Below are 18,149 nucleotides of genomic sequence, written 5' to 3' on the forward strand. Positions count from 1 at the left end.
TTATAGAAATTAAAGCTTTTTGATAGATGTGATATCTCTTTCAACTTGGCACAAGTTTTCTATCACAAAGCTTACTTTGTGGTTCGACCAATCATACCATCTGTCTAGAATGACGGGAATACCCCGGAATGGAGATTGCGGCTCACGGCAAGCTATCAGCGGACGAATTAGACAATAGTACACGACATATTCCGTACATTATAGCATGGCGGTTTCGTGTCTCCAGCCTATATCATCTTTGCAGTCACTCTACATCACAGAAAACCCCTTCTCGCAGAGTGCGCAAGCGCATCTTGACTCAGTATCAGAGTACAGATTACTGAGCCAGGCTCAATCTTCGCTTAATGTAATGATCCACCTGAAAGATATCATCCGATCATCACATGCGGGTGCTGCAACCTAATTAATGTCCTCTGGGGCAGGCATCAGTCTCGGGAGGACAATGTACTACCCTCGCTACCTACTAGAGAACCTTTTGCTGACATTTCAGCAACCAATACCCCCAAAAAACTACTCCGAGAACAAATTCTCCTTTGTATCGAGAACCAAGGTTTCAAGATTGGAGCTATGTCGAGGGGTTGGGACACCAATCGGCTTTCTACGAGGGAATTCAAGCAAACTTTATTGATGGAGTTTTTCTATTGTTCCGAGCATGTGTCGTCCGTGTTCATACATTAGGTATAGTCACAAGTGTCGCAAGATGCAGACCGAGTGCTAGTGAGGGGTCAAAACAATTACAACGTTAGCTAGGGCTTCACTCCATCTCTCTCTTTAGCATCAACGATATTATATATATATGTGTGTGTGTGTGTGTGTTCCTACAACCGTTTTCCACCCTTCGATCGGTGCCAGTGCATATGTAGGTAGGTTAGGTAGGTACCTATATACAAGCAGTAAGAGGACTAGCGTCATACGTGACTGAGGGTCGAATGATTAACGGCTTCCACGCAAGCTGTAAGGCTGAGTTGGGGTTGGGACAAAATCGAGCGCATCTTCACGAAAAATGTACACGAATTCTGGACGTTTGTTCTCGACAAGCCGCGAATACTAGGTCTAGCATTTCATCGTACAGATTACTTCGTACTTACCTCGACCTCCCCAGCTTTTTGAAAAGAGCCCAAGTCAGGGTAATTAACGAGCACCCGATAGACTGACATGGTTTTGTACGATGGCCAGGGGGACCATGCCTGAGGTAGGCGGGGCGAAAAATAGAGCCCGGGCGCCATTTCGTTGTATCTGACCCCACGTCCAGCCATGGAATAAGTTTGAGGGACAAGAGACGGTGTGAGCTCCATACAAAAAAAATACAAGAGGCATATAAATTATGCCTTTGGTTTAGTTCTTTCTTGTCTTCTTCAACGTTGAGCTATAATTACTGTAAGCTAAGTAGTTCGGGGCGTCATTGTCTCATGACCAAATGCCGACAAGTTGATCCGGTAATGTGGCTGCATGCCATGGTGGAGTTGGCATTGCTTCCCTCGATTTGCCAGGTCAAGCATGCAGCTTGCCATGTGTGTGCGACACTGCAACAGATTTGACCACGCTGCTTATCGGGCTTCGTGTCATGGGCGAGATCAAACAGCAGTTGTTGGTTCGATGCCAAATGATCTGGGGTCACATTGCTTTACCTCGACCAAAAGTCCTTCATGTCGCAAGCACTACTTGACTTTGTATCACGAGAAGATGGCCGCCCGTGGAGAGGTTCCCGCAGAGGATGAGACTGGAAGTTCAAGACTTTTAAGACACGGCACGAAATGGTGCCAACGAGATGCCTCGAGCGAGTCCGAGGCCTTTAAGCACCGCTATTTATGCATAATTTGCTATCTTATGGAGTGTTATTCGAGCAATACCAAGAGGGAAGAAAGGAATCGGGGGAAAGTAGCAAAATAAATTTGTTACGACATGCGGCACTATCGAGCATGGGCTGCTTATTTGGGGCCTCGCCTAACTAGACAATTGGCCAGATGCCTGGTGGCAACTACTCATGATCCACGCTTAGAAGAGGAAGGAAAAGGCGCCGGGGAAGTCTGAGCAGGTACATGGATAAATAATGCCGTTGTCAATGCTGTAATGTTGCATGTACTGGGCGCTCGTGAGCACGTTCGTGTTTCCCTGGTAAACAGATACGAATGTGCTGTAATGTATTCATAGGTGCCGTAGCTTTGTTTATTGGTATGACCCACATGTAGGGTGGAAGCATGAAAAGAGAGAACGACTGGAAATGGCGGCAAGAAATGGAGCACAGTGACAAATGGACGACGGGACCATGATGTGGAAATCATCCAAACTTCGGTGAGATTGATCCATTGGCAGCTCGAGATTAGTATGAGAACAGAGAGAGGATGGGAAGGGAACGCGCGAGAATATACGCATCAGCAGGGATCGAGTGTCGACGGAAATGCGATCTCTTTCGGCTGGGGCCTGTCAGCGTGCAAAGTTGATGATGGGATGCGATTGAGCCAAAGTCGTCATTGAATCGGCCACAGAAAGAAGTAATGAGTCAAATCAAGGCGGTAATTCCTGATCATCCTTGGGGGTTGCTCCGGATAATGGCGGCGCCAGGCCCAAGCCAGTGGATTATCCAGGGAATTTAATCCCAAGCCTATGAGTGTGTGGAATAACAGAATCCCGTACAACAAGCAAAGGACGATCGTGAATAGGACCCGAGCCCTCCTCATCAGCCATCGTAAACCAGCAAGGGCATGATGGGCGACAGGGATATGAGTGAAAAGAAAAGCAAAGAGGACTTGTATTGCCAGCTTTGACACACGCTCGCACCAGGAAGGTGGCCGAATGGCAAAAGGTGGCTCAACTTAAGAGTGCAGCTTGGCTCGTGACGGCCGATCTACGATTAGGAGACTCTGTATTAACGGTGGACAGGACGCCACTTTCCCATTCCTTTCCCCCATTTTCCTCGTAAGAAAAGAAGCGACCATGAACTGAATAATGAGATTAAATCAAAATGAATGACAAATTCCCAGGATTACAGGGCCAGCAGGGGAGAGAGAGAAAAAACCAAAGGGATTCGCCATCCGAGGGAAAAGCACAAACAAGAAGCACCAGCACATCGTAATCCTAAAGATTATGTGGTCGAGAGCGGAGAGAGGGGCCTTGTCCCTGGCTCAGCGGAGAATTCTTGCTGCTAGGCTAGTGTTGTTCGTTCGTTCAAAAATTCATCAGAGCCAGCCAGCCGTCTCTCTTCTGACTGGGCTCGCTCTGGGCCGGCCCCGATACTTCGATCCAGGTACTCTGTACCCTCTGTTCAATGTTAAAGCTTCCACCCCTTCCCCGTTCCTTGTGACTGTCTCTTCCTCTTCCGTTCACCTTTCTTCTCTCTTATTCTTCCCCGTCCCTTGCACCTTTGACATGATTTCCCCAGATATGACTGGCGTCGTCTGTCGTTGCGCTGTTCTGTTATTCCAATCGGTGACTGACTGACATACACAATATGTACACGGCCAATGAACCCCCCCACGGCATTAGCGCAAACGTGCAAATGGGTTATTACGGGCAACGGATTTTCCATCAGGATGAGACGCATGGCGACGCCTCAAACTGGCAGCGAGGTGACAGAGTCAGAATTTGCCGGAAATGAGTTGGAAGATCTGCTCGTGAGCACTTCTTTGCATCTTTTCCCTCTCATCCCACTGCCCGCAGGGTCGAATTGAGACACAACCGCCAGGGCACCAACGTTGCGCAAAACGGCACTTACGCCCGCCAAAAGCGGACTACCTTGGACGGTGGATTGACTGCACTCACCCCCGCTACACAAGAATCGGCTTTCTCAATGCAGATTAACTTCTGCTAGGGATTAGCAGAGCGAACTGTACTCACAAGAGAACCATTTTGGCCTCTTACTTCTCTTTCGGCATCCATCTGCTACCATTCAGTCTGATGGATGATGGGCAAGGCCCCGTGTCCAGGACAGGGCGAATGGTCAAGACGGCCAAGGATGTCTAGGGTGTCCCAGCTGGGCTGTTGCTCTACTGGTGGCAGAGTATGTATTGGCGCGGCGGGTAATACCGACAGGCGACATTCAAATCCTGCTAGGCTGCCTGTCCGGGCAGAGTGCGTAATGTATGGTGTGTGGGAGCGTTCGGGCACTACTGCTAACACCACTTCACACCACACTTCGGAAACAAGGATTTCTATTGGCCACGATCAAAAGTCATCGAATCAATCTGAATTGATCGCGGTGCTGTCAGCAGTCCAGATGATGGCCACTTTGGTCGTTCTACCAGCCGAATGACGACGAACTCCCAAGCGACTCGTCAGTTGGCTGGCTGCACCTTGGCCCAGGTTTAATCACCTGAAAAGGCTAACGATATTAACATAATATCCAATTTTGCTGGTAGAATTCTCTACGGCGATGCAAATTGGCAGATGCATTTCGCATTCTACTACTTCATGACTTACACCAGGACGTCCTCACCCATATTCACGCTTTCGAACATCATTCGCGACCACTATATTCCTCATCTATTGTGGCGATCAAAGAGGCGGTCCTGAGGTCGAGCCGCGATCTTACAGCAAATGCGAATGCCGGCAAAGCTACAACATGAACAGCTGCTTCGCGGGGGACACCATCAATACCCAATGGCCAGTTGAACCACAAGTCGTCCTGCGTCTAGGGCAAGTATTTCTTCAGCCAAAACTCGACTTGTGCCTGCAGTTACTGCTACCGTCTCTCATGAGCAACGCATCTACATAGTAGCAACCCAAGTCCGCTTCACGAATCAGCTCAAGCCCCATCCCTGGTCAAGGTAGGCGGGTATGTAGGAGCAGCGGGTCCAATGCATCCTGGTGAGTTACAGCTCACTAACAACTCAATAACTCATAAAAAAGAGGTAAGACATCTTCTGGTAGGTCGGAATAGGTAAGAAGCTACTTGAGCATTTTTCATTCTGTTCTATTCATTTCTCTCTTTCAATCATCATCAATCCAAGATGGATTTCCACGAGGTTGAGCAACCAAAGAGTTTTGCCTATGCTCAATTGGACCAACAGGGCAAGTCAAGTTTGGGCCAAACCAACCCAAATTGAGGCAAGGCCCGTGCGCTGCGTTTGTTTTTGTTGTAATGTTATGCACGGCAATAGTGCCACGCGTTCCTCTTCTGCGACTCTTTGGCCTCTGCACGACCAAAACCATCGAGCTCAGGAACCTCTGCGCCTAACAGTTGCGACGCTCTTGCTTATCGATTTTTTTCTTGACGTCGCGTCGAGCTGCAGCTAGTCTACCTCGGGACTAGCACCTTTCACCTCCAACAGCATTGAAATCACATTCGCTCCCAAAGGCTCCAAGATCACCCAAGCAAAACTCTCAGCGCGCTCCCGAACGTTAGGTAAGACCTATTCTCATCAGTCGCGGTCCATTTTCCTGCCCACCCCGTCCCCTGGCCCGTCCGATATACTCGGAAATATCGAATAGAAGCTTGTCTTGTGCCACCGGCGTTGGTTACGGGTGGCCGAGACCGTTGCGCTGTGCTGCAAACTGCTGGTTGTGTCCAGATCGGCCTTAACATCAGCTGCGGAGTGAGAGTTCACTTCCCTCAGCCAGCCGAAACGTGGGCCCTGCTAGTAACAGCAAATTCTCCGCACCAAGCAGCCGTAGGGGAAGACCAAGGAACGCAGAGAGGACACTGGAGACCCAAGGGGAGATAGAGAGGAGAAGAAGAAGAAAAACCCTCTCTTTTACCTACCTAGCCCAGTACCTTCTCTTGCTTGCCTGCTTGCCAGCTACGCTACTGTCCACTCACAATCAGTAAGCACGGGCATCTTTTGGGGCTCTCACTCGTTCGCCCGTCGCACTTCCACCAGGCGCTCACTCGCTCGCTCACTCCCACGTAACCCCCCAGCTTCCGTTCCCCCCCCCCCCCCCCACGTCCACTCTCTCGTTCCCAAAAGGCCAGAGCCTTTTCCCACCGACCCCCCCAGGCGCTTGTGCACTTGTGCTTGTTGCGTTTGGCCCGACCCAGCCCCAACAGCCCGAACCGACACTGCTACTCCTTCTTTCGCATCGGTCAGTCACCCCCATCGACCCGCGACAGACGCGACGCTTGCATCGCGACGTGTCACTGCCCATCAATTTATACATCATTCCTAATCTTAATGGACCTGTCGCTATCCACTCCGATTGCTGACATTGCGTAACCTGTAGGCTGATGGGTGCTGTTCCCGTTTACCCAATCTTGCGTTCAGAGTCATGAGTTCTTGGATGAACGAGGCAGCCACTGTCCAGAACCATAATGGCAATAACCCATTTCCACACATGAACGACCCGAATAATCTTGGTGGACAATCGACCATGATGGATCCCTCCGCGTTTATGGCCAACCCAGGCCAATTCAATCCTGCCGCGAACCCGGCCGCCGCCCAGTTCGCCAACCCACAACAAATGGCTGCTGCGATGCAAAACGGCCCGATGCGCAATGCGTCGCCGGGCTTCCAGAACCCCGTGTATCAAACTAATCCTGTCGTTCCTTCAAAACGACCTCGTCCGCGAGAAGACAGCATGGGCGCATCGCCGAGACAGAACCCAGGCATGCTCCCGACGTCGCGCGCCGATACGCCACAGCAGTCTCAATTTCCTCCCGGCTTCCAGCCGAATGCGATGGGCCAGCAACATCCAGGACAGCCTCAGCAATATCCCCATCTCCAGCCGAATGGCTCTGCGAACGCGTCGCCTTCGCCAGTGATGGCCGGGAATCAATTGCGACCAGGAAGCGTGCCGCAACGCGTCAACACGGCGTCTCCACATCCATTTTCTCCAGCTTCGCAACATTTCGGGCCTCAAGCGTCGCCAGTACCGTCAGAGCACGGCGGTACGCCTCAGCCGAATCCTTACATGCAAAACCAGAACCAGAACTTTGCTCAGGCCTACAACCCCAACTACACGCCTTCCCCCTCGCCGGCCCGCCCGCCATCCACTCAAAACCCGATGGCTCCTCAGATGATGCCGCAACAAATGGGTCAGATGCCCGGGCAAATGCCAGGACAAATGCCTCCGCAAATGCAACAGATGCATCATAACCAAATGCAACAGATGCAGATGCAACAAATGCAACAGCAAATGGCCGGTCGGGGAATGGACCCTGCCCAGCAGCAAAAGATGATGTATCAAATGCAACTGCAACGACAACAGCAGCTCAATATGGCTGGAAACATGGGCAACATGGCCATGACTGCGCAACTGCAGGCTGCCCAAGCTGCCCAGGCCGCTCAAGCTCAAAACATGGCTGCTGGCCGTGGCATGATGCCTTCCAAGCCTGGCATGCCCATGGCCAATGGCCAGATGCCTCCTGGTGCCATGAACCCGCAGCAACAGCCACAGATGCCGCGTGGCACCAATCCAGAAGCTTTCATGAAGAATCTCACCAGCTTTATGCATGCCAATAATCTGCCTCTGGATACGAACCCCATTATTGAAGGGAGGCCGCTCCACTTGATGCAGCTCTTCATGGTAGCTAGCAAGTTTGGATTCTTCCGCAACATTACGCAGCGGAACATGTGGTCGCAAGTGGCGCAAGCGAGTGGCTTCCCTGTGGTACAATATCCAACCGCACCAATGCAAATCAAAAATGCTTATGAGCGCAATTTGCTCAAGTTTGAGGACGCTTGGAAGAAGCAGAAGAACCAAGGGCAGCCTCAAGGACAAGCAATGGGCAACGCGCCTGGCATGGTTCCTCAGCCCGGTCAGATGACGCCTCAGAGGATGACACCTCAAGGCCAAATGCCTCAAGGGCAGATGCCTCACGGCCAACAGCAGCCCATGCAGCCCGGGCAGCAACCTCCAATGCAACAACCTCACGCGCAAACTCCCGTCAAGCAGATGCCTCCCGGTATACAGCAAGTGAACGGGTTCTCGACACCGCAACAAGCACAGGCTGCACAGCAGCCGCCGACCATGGTGCAAGGGCATATGAGAAACAGCCTCTCAAGGAGTGTTGATGCGACTCCTGTGACCGGAGAATTTCCCATGCCATCTCCGTCACCTGCCAAGCCAGGTGCCATGCCTATGCCACTTCCACAAGGTCAGCCAGACTTGATGCAGCCCAATGGGGCGCCAGGTTTCCCCGGGCCTGCTGTAACCAACCCCGACGAGTACATTGTCTGTTCCCGTGAGATGAATGAAAACAATTATGGCGGATATGACCTAAAATCCATTCACCAGCTCGGGACCGAACTGGAGCAGTGGCGCCCAGATATCCCGCCGCCCATGGAACTAGGACTAATCGACCTGCATGCCCTGACAAAGAGTCTTCAGAGTGGCATACATGGAGAGATACGTCTGGCATTGGACACTCTCGGCACTGTGACGTACGAATCTGCGCGTAACATGAACTTGGTCATTGACCTGAGAGGCTGTGATGACCTGGTAGAATCACTTATTGATTGCGCAGAAGATCAGGTGGATATTCTTGCAGAAGGCACTAAACCGATATCCGATGAGATTGATCTCACGTCCTACGAAGATGTCGTGAGACAATGTCGCCATGAGCAGCGCACCCTAAAGAAGGCACACTCTTTTGGTGATGACGATTACGAGCTCGACCATGCAGCAGATCGTCTCATAGCCATCACCACGATACTCCGCAATTTATCATTTCATGATGGAAATTTCGACCTCTTGGCAGACGAAGTTGTCATCAAATTCCTTTGCAGCACAATCCGGTCACTTGGCACTCTTGAAAGTCTTCTGCAGTCGCCCAAGAATACGTTGGATTTCATGAAGGACGTAGTGGTTCTCCTATCCAACATTTCTGGCTCAATAGAGTTGCCAGGCCGGGAGCAAGCATTTTGCCTGCTCCAGTTTTTGCTCGCCTTTGCTCCTTCGCCAGCACCGACGACGACGACAGGCAAGATCCTATTCTCGCCTTATGAGCCTGCCACGCATGTGTACCTTCCACACGCAGTCGATGCGCTAGCAAAGCTCTTTGCTCGAGACGAACCGAATCGGACACACTACAAGGCCATTTTCGCAATTGATGCAGCTTCTTCGCCTCCTTGTGAACTCTTGACCCGCACGTTTGGTTTGGCCATCTGTTCCATTCCGGATCAAAACAAGGAAAGCAGACCAACTAGCCTCCCGTCTGTTATTGAGGCACGGAAACCTCTGTTGATGCAGGGTCTGCTTGCTGCAGACATTATTGCCTCGTTAGCACCGGGTTATGAGAGTGGAGTTACTCGTGCTTGGCTCTCGTCAAGTGAAGGCTTTGCACAAAATCTGTACAGGTTAATACGGTCGCTATGTCAGCAAGCGGAACCGACTCCGCCGGTTGGGCGCGGAAACACAAGAGCACAGCCAAAGGAGGATTCGGATGTATTGCACATCATTAGCTGGGGAGTATCACTTCTCCGCAGGCTGTGCGAACGGTCTCGGGACCCCAACGATCCTACCAGCATCCCGCCCACTGCGTTGCCGTCGAGGGACAGCTTGTTCAATGCATTTCAGACTTTGAAGGCGCCGAAGTGGGCGGCTCTTCTGAGTCATTTGAGTTCTTATGCCGGCTTGGAATATTAACGGGGGAAAGGGCATTTTCAAAGGCGTTTAGCGGAGTTGGAGCCAGCGATTCTAGAACCAAAGTAGATATGTGGATATACTTGTACCAAAACCTGGCTTTGCTGTAGATTATGGATTCATGGTTGTATGACATGGTGGAGGCGCGTGACCGCCTTCAAAACCATCGCAGGGGGCTTAGTCCATAAGAAGTATGAATTTGAAGAAGTTGAAAAGTACAGTGATTATGAGCATTACTAGGTGCCTCAGAATGCCTTCTGTTTCCAATCTTGGCGGTATCTACTCAGGGGGCCCGATTGTGTATAGATTCACCATTCTTCTGCCGTCCCATTGTGAATGATATGCTCTTTTCCCCCCTTCTGTGCTTGCTTCTGAAGGCCGGTTGCCTGATGGCCCGATTTCTCCAGAGCTGTGTGCCTGGTTTCCGCACCACCCACCAGTATGAGGCCCAGGATTGTTTGTGATGGTTGTGATTCCATGACAAGAGAGGTTTCCGTCTGATGTGGGTTTTTCCCTAGGAAAAGCGGAGCAGTCTTGACGGCACACCTCCTGCTCCATGCCTTTTGAGGGAATGCATTGACCCTGGGAAGGAAAATGGACTGGGGAGAGGGGTGGGTGGGCACGTTGTTCGTCTTCTTTTGATGTCTCTGTACTTTTTTTTTTATTATGAAAATGTGGAATCATCTTTATGCTAACCCTTGCTTGATGTAGTTATTTATTGCCCCATGACCATGGAGAACCGTGTTTCTCTTTCTTTTGCATGAAAATACGGTCTTGCTGTCAGAACCCGCAGTGGTTCGTGTGTTGGTTCTGGCTGGTGCCGCAAAACAAAGACGTTCTATCTACATGTATATTTAGAATGTGGACAGCTGTAGGGTGTATGTGGAAAGAAAAAAGAGATATGCGCAGATGCAGTTGCTCTGATTATCGGTCTATACAACTCGGAAGTCGGTACATAATAACCTTGGTGATGTTGCATAGGCCACGACGGCCATGGCTAACAGATGACCCAGCCGAGACATGACCATGTTCAATTCGGGTCTGAAGAGTACGTCAGTGGGACCAAGCTTTTTAGGACACCCTTGAACAGCAGCCTCCGATCTTCCGTTGATATCGTCTTATCCATCTTCTCCATCATACTGCTCAAGTGCTGCTTCTTTGTTCAATGGAGAATGAGGACAAAAGGTTTCTGGAATTGGTTGGCTGGCATTGACAGAACCTGAGACGCGAACTAAAAGAGCCATTGCGCTAGAACTTTGTATGGCTGTTAGAAGTGCCATGCCATCTTGTGCCCCCGTTGATCAGAGCAAGTTTACGAGGAAAGCAGCACGAACTTGGAGGATATCCAAGACTGGACAAAGAGAACTGAACTTGTCCATATCAAGACTTTAAACTGAAAATCTACGGCCTTGTTGTTGATTTTGAGTAGTGATGGACTCGATTATGATCTCATGCTTGTTTCCAATGGCTTGCGAGTTATTCGAGGTAGGTGCGCTAAGGGACACGCTACTACCCCCGCGCTGTTGCAGTTACGTCGGTCGGTCGGCACTTGGGAGTTGGGACGGGTTGATTGTAACTACTACGTAGTAACCTTTTCAACCGCCATCTCGTCACGACCATACACATTCAACAACTCTGTCACAAGCCCTCAGAGATGCTTGCATAATTAAATTGGGATGTGCACGACTCAGCCTTGGGACCGGGCGCGGGCTGTGATTGTGAAAATCTGCCTTGTTGGCGGGCTGGGAAAAAACAACACATCAGAGCCTCTTCAGGAAATGTTTTGAAACGGCCATCGGTCGCCAACCAGGAACACATACAGTGAGGTCTGACCATGACGGCCTCCCGAACGGATAACCTTTTTGCCACTTGGGTTTTGACTAAAGCTGACAGCTTCACGGTGCTTGGCATGTATCTTCAAGGGGTGGCCATCCAGGGCATCTAACCAGTTACAGGCGAATACCCAAAAGAAGAGAGCGAGATACCATGACAACAATTCTTGTCCAAGCCAAGCCTTTTGGAGGCTCAAATCAGGAGGCTCCCTTGTGTGTTAAGGGTTTTGGATTCCGAAGATCCCGTCGACGATCCTACCAGCTTTTCGGCACTGCGACCGTCCCCAGAGGCCTAAAGCTTGGTAATTCAGCCCGCACTCGACACTCTGTTCAGCTCGACCAGCTGCCGAGGGGGTGGTCCGGTGACAGGGGGGTTCCGAAACGTACAACGTGCCGGAACTCGACGCCTCCCCCCGACCAGAGGCCTCTCACTTAAGCTCACTTAAGCCTATTTTGGGTGCCGTCCATGACCGACCCCTGTCTTCTCCCCCAGAGACGTGGACTGATGGGAACCCTTTTCGTCTCTGTGAAGCATCATAGAGCCAGGGTCCTGTATGTGCACCTGTCTCACGTCGGACGATCCAGTTGCGACGAGTGTTGGGATGGAGGAGTGGGTAACAATGGGGGAGACTTGGTTTTGACTGCTGCTCGCTCCCAAATTAGGAGTATTCGTGTAAGTCGGGTCGGCGATGGGATGTTTGTCGATCAAAGCAAGAAGGCAGCATACCAAGCTTTCTTCTGTTCTGGGCACTACCACCATCTCTTCTCTCCTTCTTTTTCTTCTCTATTACTTTGCTTATAGATTCAAGCGGTGACAAATATCTTTTTTGTTTTATTCATTTTTATCAATTTCAATACTAAACACCAATCAGCAAAGCGTTTGCATGAGAGAAATCTGACGATTATCGACTCTTTTTTTTTTCCTTTTCTCCAGTCTTTTCCTTTCTCTTCGTGGAACCTGGTGTTCGTTGCCCTGGAAAAGCCATTTGTGATTTTGTATCTGTCGGTTCTAATCGCTTACTAAATCCACAATGGCCGGCCTTTTGAATGGAGTTTTGCCCGACGTGTCGCTGGGTTTGGGCTTGGGTGACGATGGTGCTGGCACCACGGCCACCGCACAGGGAACAGCGTCGCCACCACCGCCTCCCCCTCCCCCTCCATCTTCAGCCGCGGATGAGTCAACAACAACTACATCTGCGGCAAAGAAGACTACGGCGGTGAATAATGGGGACTTGCCTCAAGTGACGGGTGGAGCGGGATCGGTGTTGAGCCCGGAGGATCCTGATGATGGCGATGACAATGACGCGACAACGACTACTAAGGATGGTGGGAAGAACGGGAACGGAGGCGCAAAGGATAGTGGTGACAAGACAACAGCGTCCTCTGACTCTACCACTTCAAAAACAACGGCCGCGGCCGAGACCACCGCGGACAAGTCTACAAAGATCACGTCCTCTGCAGACGCCAAGACAACAAGCACCAAGGCTGCCCCGGCTCCGGCGACGATCCCGACGTCCGCAGCCTCAACTACTTCCTCAGCTACTAGTATAGAGGTTACCACGACATCCTCTTCTGGCCTGCCCACGACGTTGGTCACTAGTATTGCGTCAGGCAAGCAGAGTACTGACGTCAGCTCCGCTATCGACCTGAGCAGTATCCTGCCCAGCAGCCTACTCTCCACGACCACGTCAGCGATCGCCGAGGCACAGCTGACCTCGGCCCTCTCCTCAACGGCCACGGATGCCCTGGCTACAGGAGCTGCGGGAAGTAACACGCTGACGCAGGCGTCGACTTCGGATGGCGGCTCGGGCGGCATGTCCAAGGGGGCCACGATCGGAGTTGGTGTCGCGGGCGGCGTGGGTGCCATTGCGCTCATCGTGACGGGCATCCTGGCATGCCGACGTTACTGGCGCGGTCGGCGCGAGGCCAACGACGATGCCCTGCGCAAGCTTGACGACCTGTACGAAAAGGGCCGTCCCGTCGACTGGGTCGAAAAGGACAATAGTCGCTGGAACAAGGGCCTGGAGCAGTTCCACGATGCTACTCGGCCCGCCGAGCTCGCCTCCCTCTCTTCAGGAGCCTCCATGCATTCTCGAAACGGCAGCCGAGCCGACAGTGTCAAGGAGATGCCTGCTCATGCCATGTAAACGGCAGCGTTGGTCGACTGTCTCTCAAAGACTCCATCTCTTTCTGACGCATTCTGTCTTCTTGGTCTCATGAGTATGGTTGCTGGTGCACTGGGGTATAGAGATTGCAGAGTTTATGCGCATTAGCAATGCGTATCAAACTCGTCGAAGGAAGAAGAAAAGAAAATGAAAACGAGAACAATGAAAACAACCATAAATATTCTAATTAGTGATGTACTTACAGGCATATGAAATTTCAGCCTGGTGGAACATGTGTAGGATTGCGCAGGAATTTTGATTACAAAACTTTGCTCTCCCGTTCGAGCAAGAAAGATCTATACTCTTAGAACTCGCTTTGAAAACCAGCATAAATGAAGTTCGGATCACTCGCTTGGAATAATACCAATATTAAAAATCAGAACTTTGCTTTTTACTCCCGCCTCATCCTGTAATTTGTCATAGTATTATTAGGTATCGTGTATTCCGTCGTATCTGATTCCAAAAACTCCAAATATATGCAATGCTATGCACGCTGCCATGAATATCATATGTTCCACTCTTTGTTCATTTGTTTAATCGTAATTCCTCGCCACCTCTTGGGAAGACAACCTACAAGGGATACTCGGTATTATGAGAGAGGCGTCGCGGCCGGCAACACAACGACAGGTCCATCTCCCTTGACCAGGCCCTCAATCTTGGGCATGAGCTCGGGGATACGGAAGGGCTTGGAAATGGCGTCATCCATGCCGGCCTCGCGAGCCTGGGCCACCTGCTCGCTGCGCGCATTGGCGCTCACGGCCATGATGGGCACGTGGCTGGTAATCTGGCCGGTGTCCTGGAGGTCGCGTATCGCCCGTGTGCACGTCAGTCCATCCATTACAGGCATCTCGATATCCATAAGGATGACGGAGAGCTTGATGGCTTGCTGGGATGATGACTGTGCTACTGATCTCGTGTCCAGCACAGGCGGCGACTCGGGTGGAGATGTGGGAACATGGCCATTCATCATGGGCATGGGCGCAGAGGAGGAGTGGCCCGAGGAAGGAGGAGAAGGTAGCGGATCTGACTTCCAGTATTCTGTTTTGCGTAGAAACTCTAGGACTTCTTTGCCGTGGTTGGCTACGTAAACCTCGCAACCCGCCTTGCGCAATTGTTGGGACAGGACCTTTTGCTATTGCTTGGGTTAATTGCTATTCTCAACACAAATTAGCAGGGACAAGGGATTAAAAAAACGTACGTTTACAAGATTGTCTTCCACAATTAGAACCGAGTACCGAGGCGCCTTTTCTATGCTCGCATTCAATGCTTCCTGGCCCTCTATGGGGTGGCCATCCTTGCTCATGACTCTGGTAAGGGGATAATCTCCAAGCGTGTCGAATCTTCCGGCTGGGGTCGGAGGGTCGGTCGTTCGCGTGGCCACAAAGAAGGCAAAGGTCGAGCCAACGTCTGGTTCAGATTGGACTCCAATGGCTCCGCCCTGCAGCTCGGTGAGCTTCTTGGATATGAACAAGCCCAATCCACTGCCACCATAGCGGATATGCGTCCTCGGCGTCGCTTGTGAGAACCTCGTAAACAGGTTGACCTGTTCGGCCGTGGTCATGCCACAACCCGTGTCACGACATTGTATCCATATGTACACTTGTCGGCCGGCCCCCCAATCTTCCTTGTCCAGCAGACCGCTGGCATCCGTTGTAACACTGGCAAAGGGTATGCCTCCAAAGCCGTCAGAGGGCTTTGTGACGCGCCCACCCAGGATGACTTCGATCTTGCGGTGTCGCCGGTCGCGGGTGAATTTAATGGCATTGGTCAACAGGTTGATTAGAACTTGAAGCACACGACTTGGATCCATCATGACAAATTGCGCGCCAATTTCTTTCAATGATGGATCCTCGACAAACTTGAGCTCAATCTCGTCCTTGTGGCATTCAAGCTCAAACATGTGAACGGCCTCGGAGACGATACTTGCAGGGTTCACTCGAATTGGTGTAATCGCCAGAAGGTTTGAGTCCATCTTGGACAAAGTGAGCACGTCGTCTATGACACGCTTTTGATGGTTGGAACATGATATAATGGTGTGTAGCGAGTCCAGACAAACATTGATTTCGTTGTCGATTTGCTTCGTGACCGTGACCAAGTCTTCGTGTCGCCAACGCGCCGTGAGCGACGAGACGGATCTTAAAGAGTCGATAGTGGAGTCCGCACACTGGATGACCGCTGAAAGTGGATTGCGCATTTCGTGCGAGGTCATGTCTATGAAGTTCTCGTGCTTGTGTTTGGCATCAAGAGCCTCCTGTACTCGCGACTTTTGAATCTCTTCTGCCCACTTGAACCGCGATATATCCGTCATGGTTCCGAAAATAGAGACAACGTTGCCCTCTTGGTCGAGTTCAGGAAACGCTTGACTCTCGATCCATGCTTGCCTGACATTGCCATCTCCAAGCCCCCAGGTGTGCCGTAGGCGGAAATGCGCCATGGTGCGCTGCTTTTCGTGAACGAGCTTCTTCCACTGTTCGTCCACGATGCTCTGATCTTCTGGAAAGGCAACGTAATTCCAGTTGATGTTTCTGTACTCGTTCGTAACAGGATGTCCAGTCAACTCAAAAAAGCGATTGTTGCAGTATGTCATTCGTCCTTTTGCATCGCAGATATATATGGCTATCGGTGCTAGAAGTGCAAATCTCGCAAACTTGCGCTCGCTCGCTCGGGCCCGTTCCAGTGCTTCCGCTCGTTGAAGCGCTTCCTCTTGCACCATTTTCTGTGCATTGATATCGATCGTGTTTCCCGCGATACTGAGAAGATTGCCGTGATCGTCCTGTATTGGCACGCAGGCTGATAGGACCCATTGGAATTGACCAGGCTCGTCATCCCCGGCAGAGTCCCGGTAATCTTTCCCTTTCCATCTCATCTCAAAAGTAATGGGAATTCCCTGAGCGAGTTTGTTCCATTGTGCAAGAACGAGAGCCGTATCTGCCGGATACACGAGGTCCATGAAGGAAAAGTCGGGTGCTTCCCCTCCCGGCGGGTGGAGGCTCAAACGGTACCACGATTCATTTGCGCGTAGAAGCTGCCCCTGCGGGCTGTACTCGAAGGTGCCAACATCACTCATTTCCATCATCTTGTAAAGGCTTGCTAGCCGCACGTCTGCAATATTGACGCCCTCGAGGGCTCTGGTACTCGATGGGGGCAGCGCGAAATAGCTCTCCTCGCCATTGCTGTCCTTTGCGATGCCGGTAGCTTGAATGCATTTCCAGTGGCCTTGAATCTTGAAACCAGTCCATATTCTTCCTGCGAAACTGTACTCCTCTCTCCAGTGCTTCACCACCTGGGTCCACGCCCGAAAGTGTCTGCCCTCGTTGGTCTCGGCCAAGGTGTCAGCCTCAAAGTAGCCCTGTAGGAAAGCGGCATTTCGAAATGATAGTTCAAATAACACGGGTCCAAACTCATTAATAGGAACAAGAAAAGTCGGCCTCGGATCTGCATCCAGGAAAGACGTCAGCGACGGCAATCTGGGGACGGCATTATAGAGCTCCACCGCATCGCAGCTCTCAGCTCTCAGGGAGCTGATAGACATGGGTGGTTCCCGGATGCTTCGCATCACTTGAAAACGCCTAGATTCAATGTCGCCAGTAGTGGTGGTGCAGACATGCTCCTGCGATCCCGACGTTTTGGAATGCAACAGGAGCAGTAGGCAGGAGAATAAAAGGGGGATGAATCCTAAGCCAAAGCAAGTTGCCAAAGTGAGGAGAAGGAGTACAGGGAAATCGCGAGTTTGGCGGCCGGTGGGTTTGGTTCTTTGGGCAAAAAGGACCTTTGGGAAAGCCACACGGGACTAAAATGGCAGCCCCTTTGGTGACCTTCTTAGCTCCTCTCCGGGCCAAGGCAAATAGCAGTACGTAGGTTAAGTATGTAGTAGGGCAATCCGGTCACCCACGTATGGGAATTTTTAAAGTTACAGAGATATGCGATCTCTGTACTTAATCGGGAGAGGCACGTTTCGGGGGTGGCGTGCGCAGGGTCTCTCCCATACCTCTAGTCCCGCCCTGGGACATTGGGAAACCGTCTGACCACGATCTGACTCGTCCGCTGAAGTCCGCACAAACTCGGAGGACACTTGCAAGAGACTGGCTTAGCTTGGCTGATCTGGCAAGCGGACCGACAAGTTTTCACCAGACATATCGACGATCGCATCGGCGGCTGCTGGAAACCGTGAGGCCAACCACTCAGTGCCGCTTGGTGCCAGGCCAGTCAATATGCCAACTAGACCCAAGCCAAGGCGGGCCGTGGGACAGATTTTGGTCGGCTCTAGTCTTGTCGCAAAAATGCGTACCCCTAGTCTTAATGACATCATTGGCCTTGTGGATTAATAATAAATCATGAGAGCCAGACAAATTGAACCCAGCTGAACAAATTTGGACTTTTGTTTAAAAGGGTTTGATCTTGCTTGACAATTGAAAAAGGTCCTTGTGAATCTGAGAGCCTATATAATCAGCACCCTTGGGCGGGGACGTGTATACTGCTCACCAGCAATGCTGGTTCTGACGTCCGAGTCATCAGTCGAATCTATGTTTTGTGATCGGCAATAAATTAGTCAGTAGGGGCCGTCCAATCAAGTGGGAATACTGCAAGAGTCGTTCATCTCTTGCTGATCCGTTGACCTGGACCGACCACCTGGTTG

General features: G+C 51.3%; 3 protein-coding genes across 3 annotated transcripts; 2 read left to right on the top strand and 1 right to left on the bottom strand.

Annotated features, from left to right (window-relative positions):
- Positions 1 to 6,201: 6,201 nt before the first annotated feature.
- PFICI_03122 (uncharacterized protein) lies at positions 6,202 to 9,519 on the top strand (the record flags this gene model as incomplete). The annotated part of the gene is made up of 1 exon (XM_007831703.1): positions 6,202 to 9,519. The coding sequence occupies one exon, from the start codon at positions 6,202 to 6,204 to the stop codon at positions 9,517 to 9,519; it is 3,318 nt and encodes a 1,105-aa protein (XP_007829894.1).
- A 2,860-nt stretch (positions 9,520 to 12,379) lies between these two features.
- Positions 12,380 to 13,495, top strand: PFICI_03123 (uncharacterized protein; the record flags this gene model as incomplete). Its single annotated transcript, XM_007831704.1, has 1 exon — positions 12,380 to 13,495. The coding sequence occupies one exon, from the start codon at positions 12,380 to 12,382 to the stop codon at positions 13,493 to 13,495; it is 1,116 nt and encodes a 371-aa protein (XP_007829895.1).
- Positions 13,496 to 14,102: 607 nt separating this feature from the next.
- PFICI_03124 (uncharacterized protein) lies at positions 14,103 to 17,045 on the bottom strand (the record flags this gene model as incomplete). Its single annotated transcript, XM_007831705.1, has 2 exons — positions 14,103 to 14,645; positions 14,712 to 17,045. 2 exons carry the CDS (start codon positions 17,043 to 17,045, stop codon positions 14,103 to 14,105), a joined length of 2,877 nt encoding a protein of 958 aa, XP_007829896.1.
- Between the last annotated feature and the right edge of the window lie 1,104 nt (positions 17,046 to 18,149).

This window comes from Pestalotiopsis fici (assembly GCF_000516985.1).
Source record: "Pestalotiopsis fici W106-1 unplaced genomic scaffold PFICI_Scf_2, whole genome shotgun sequence".
In the NCBI taxonomy this organism is placed as follows: domain Eukaryota; kingdom Fungi; phylum Ascomycota; class Sordariomycetes; order Amphisphaeriales; family Sporocadaceae; genus Pestalotiopsis; species Pestalotiopsis fici.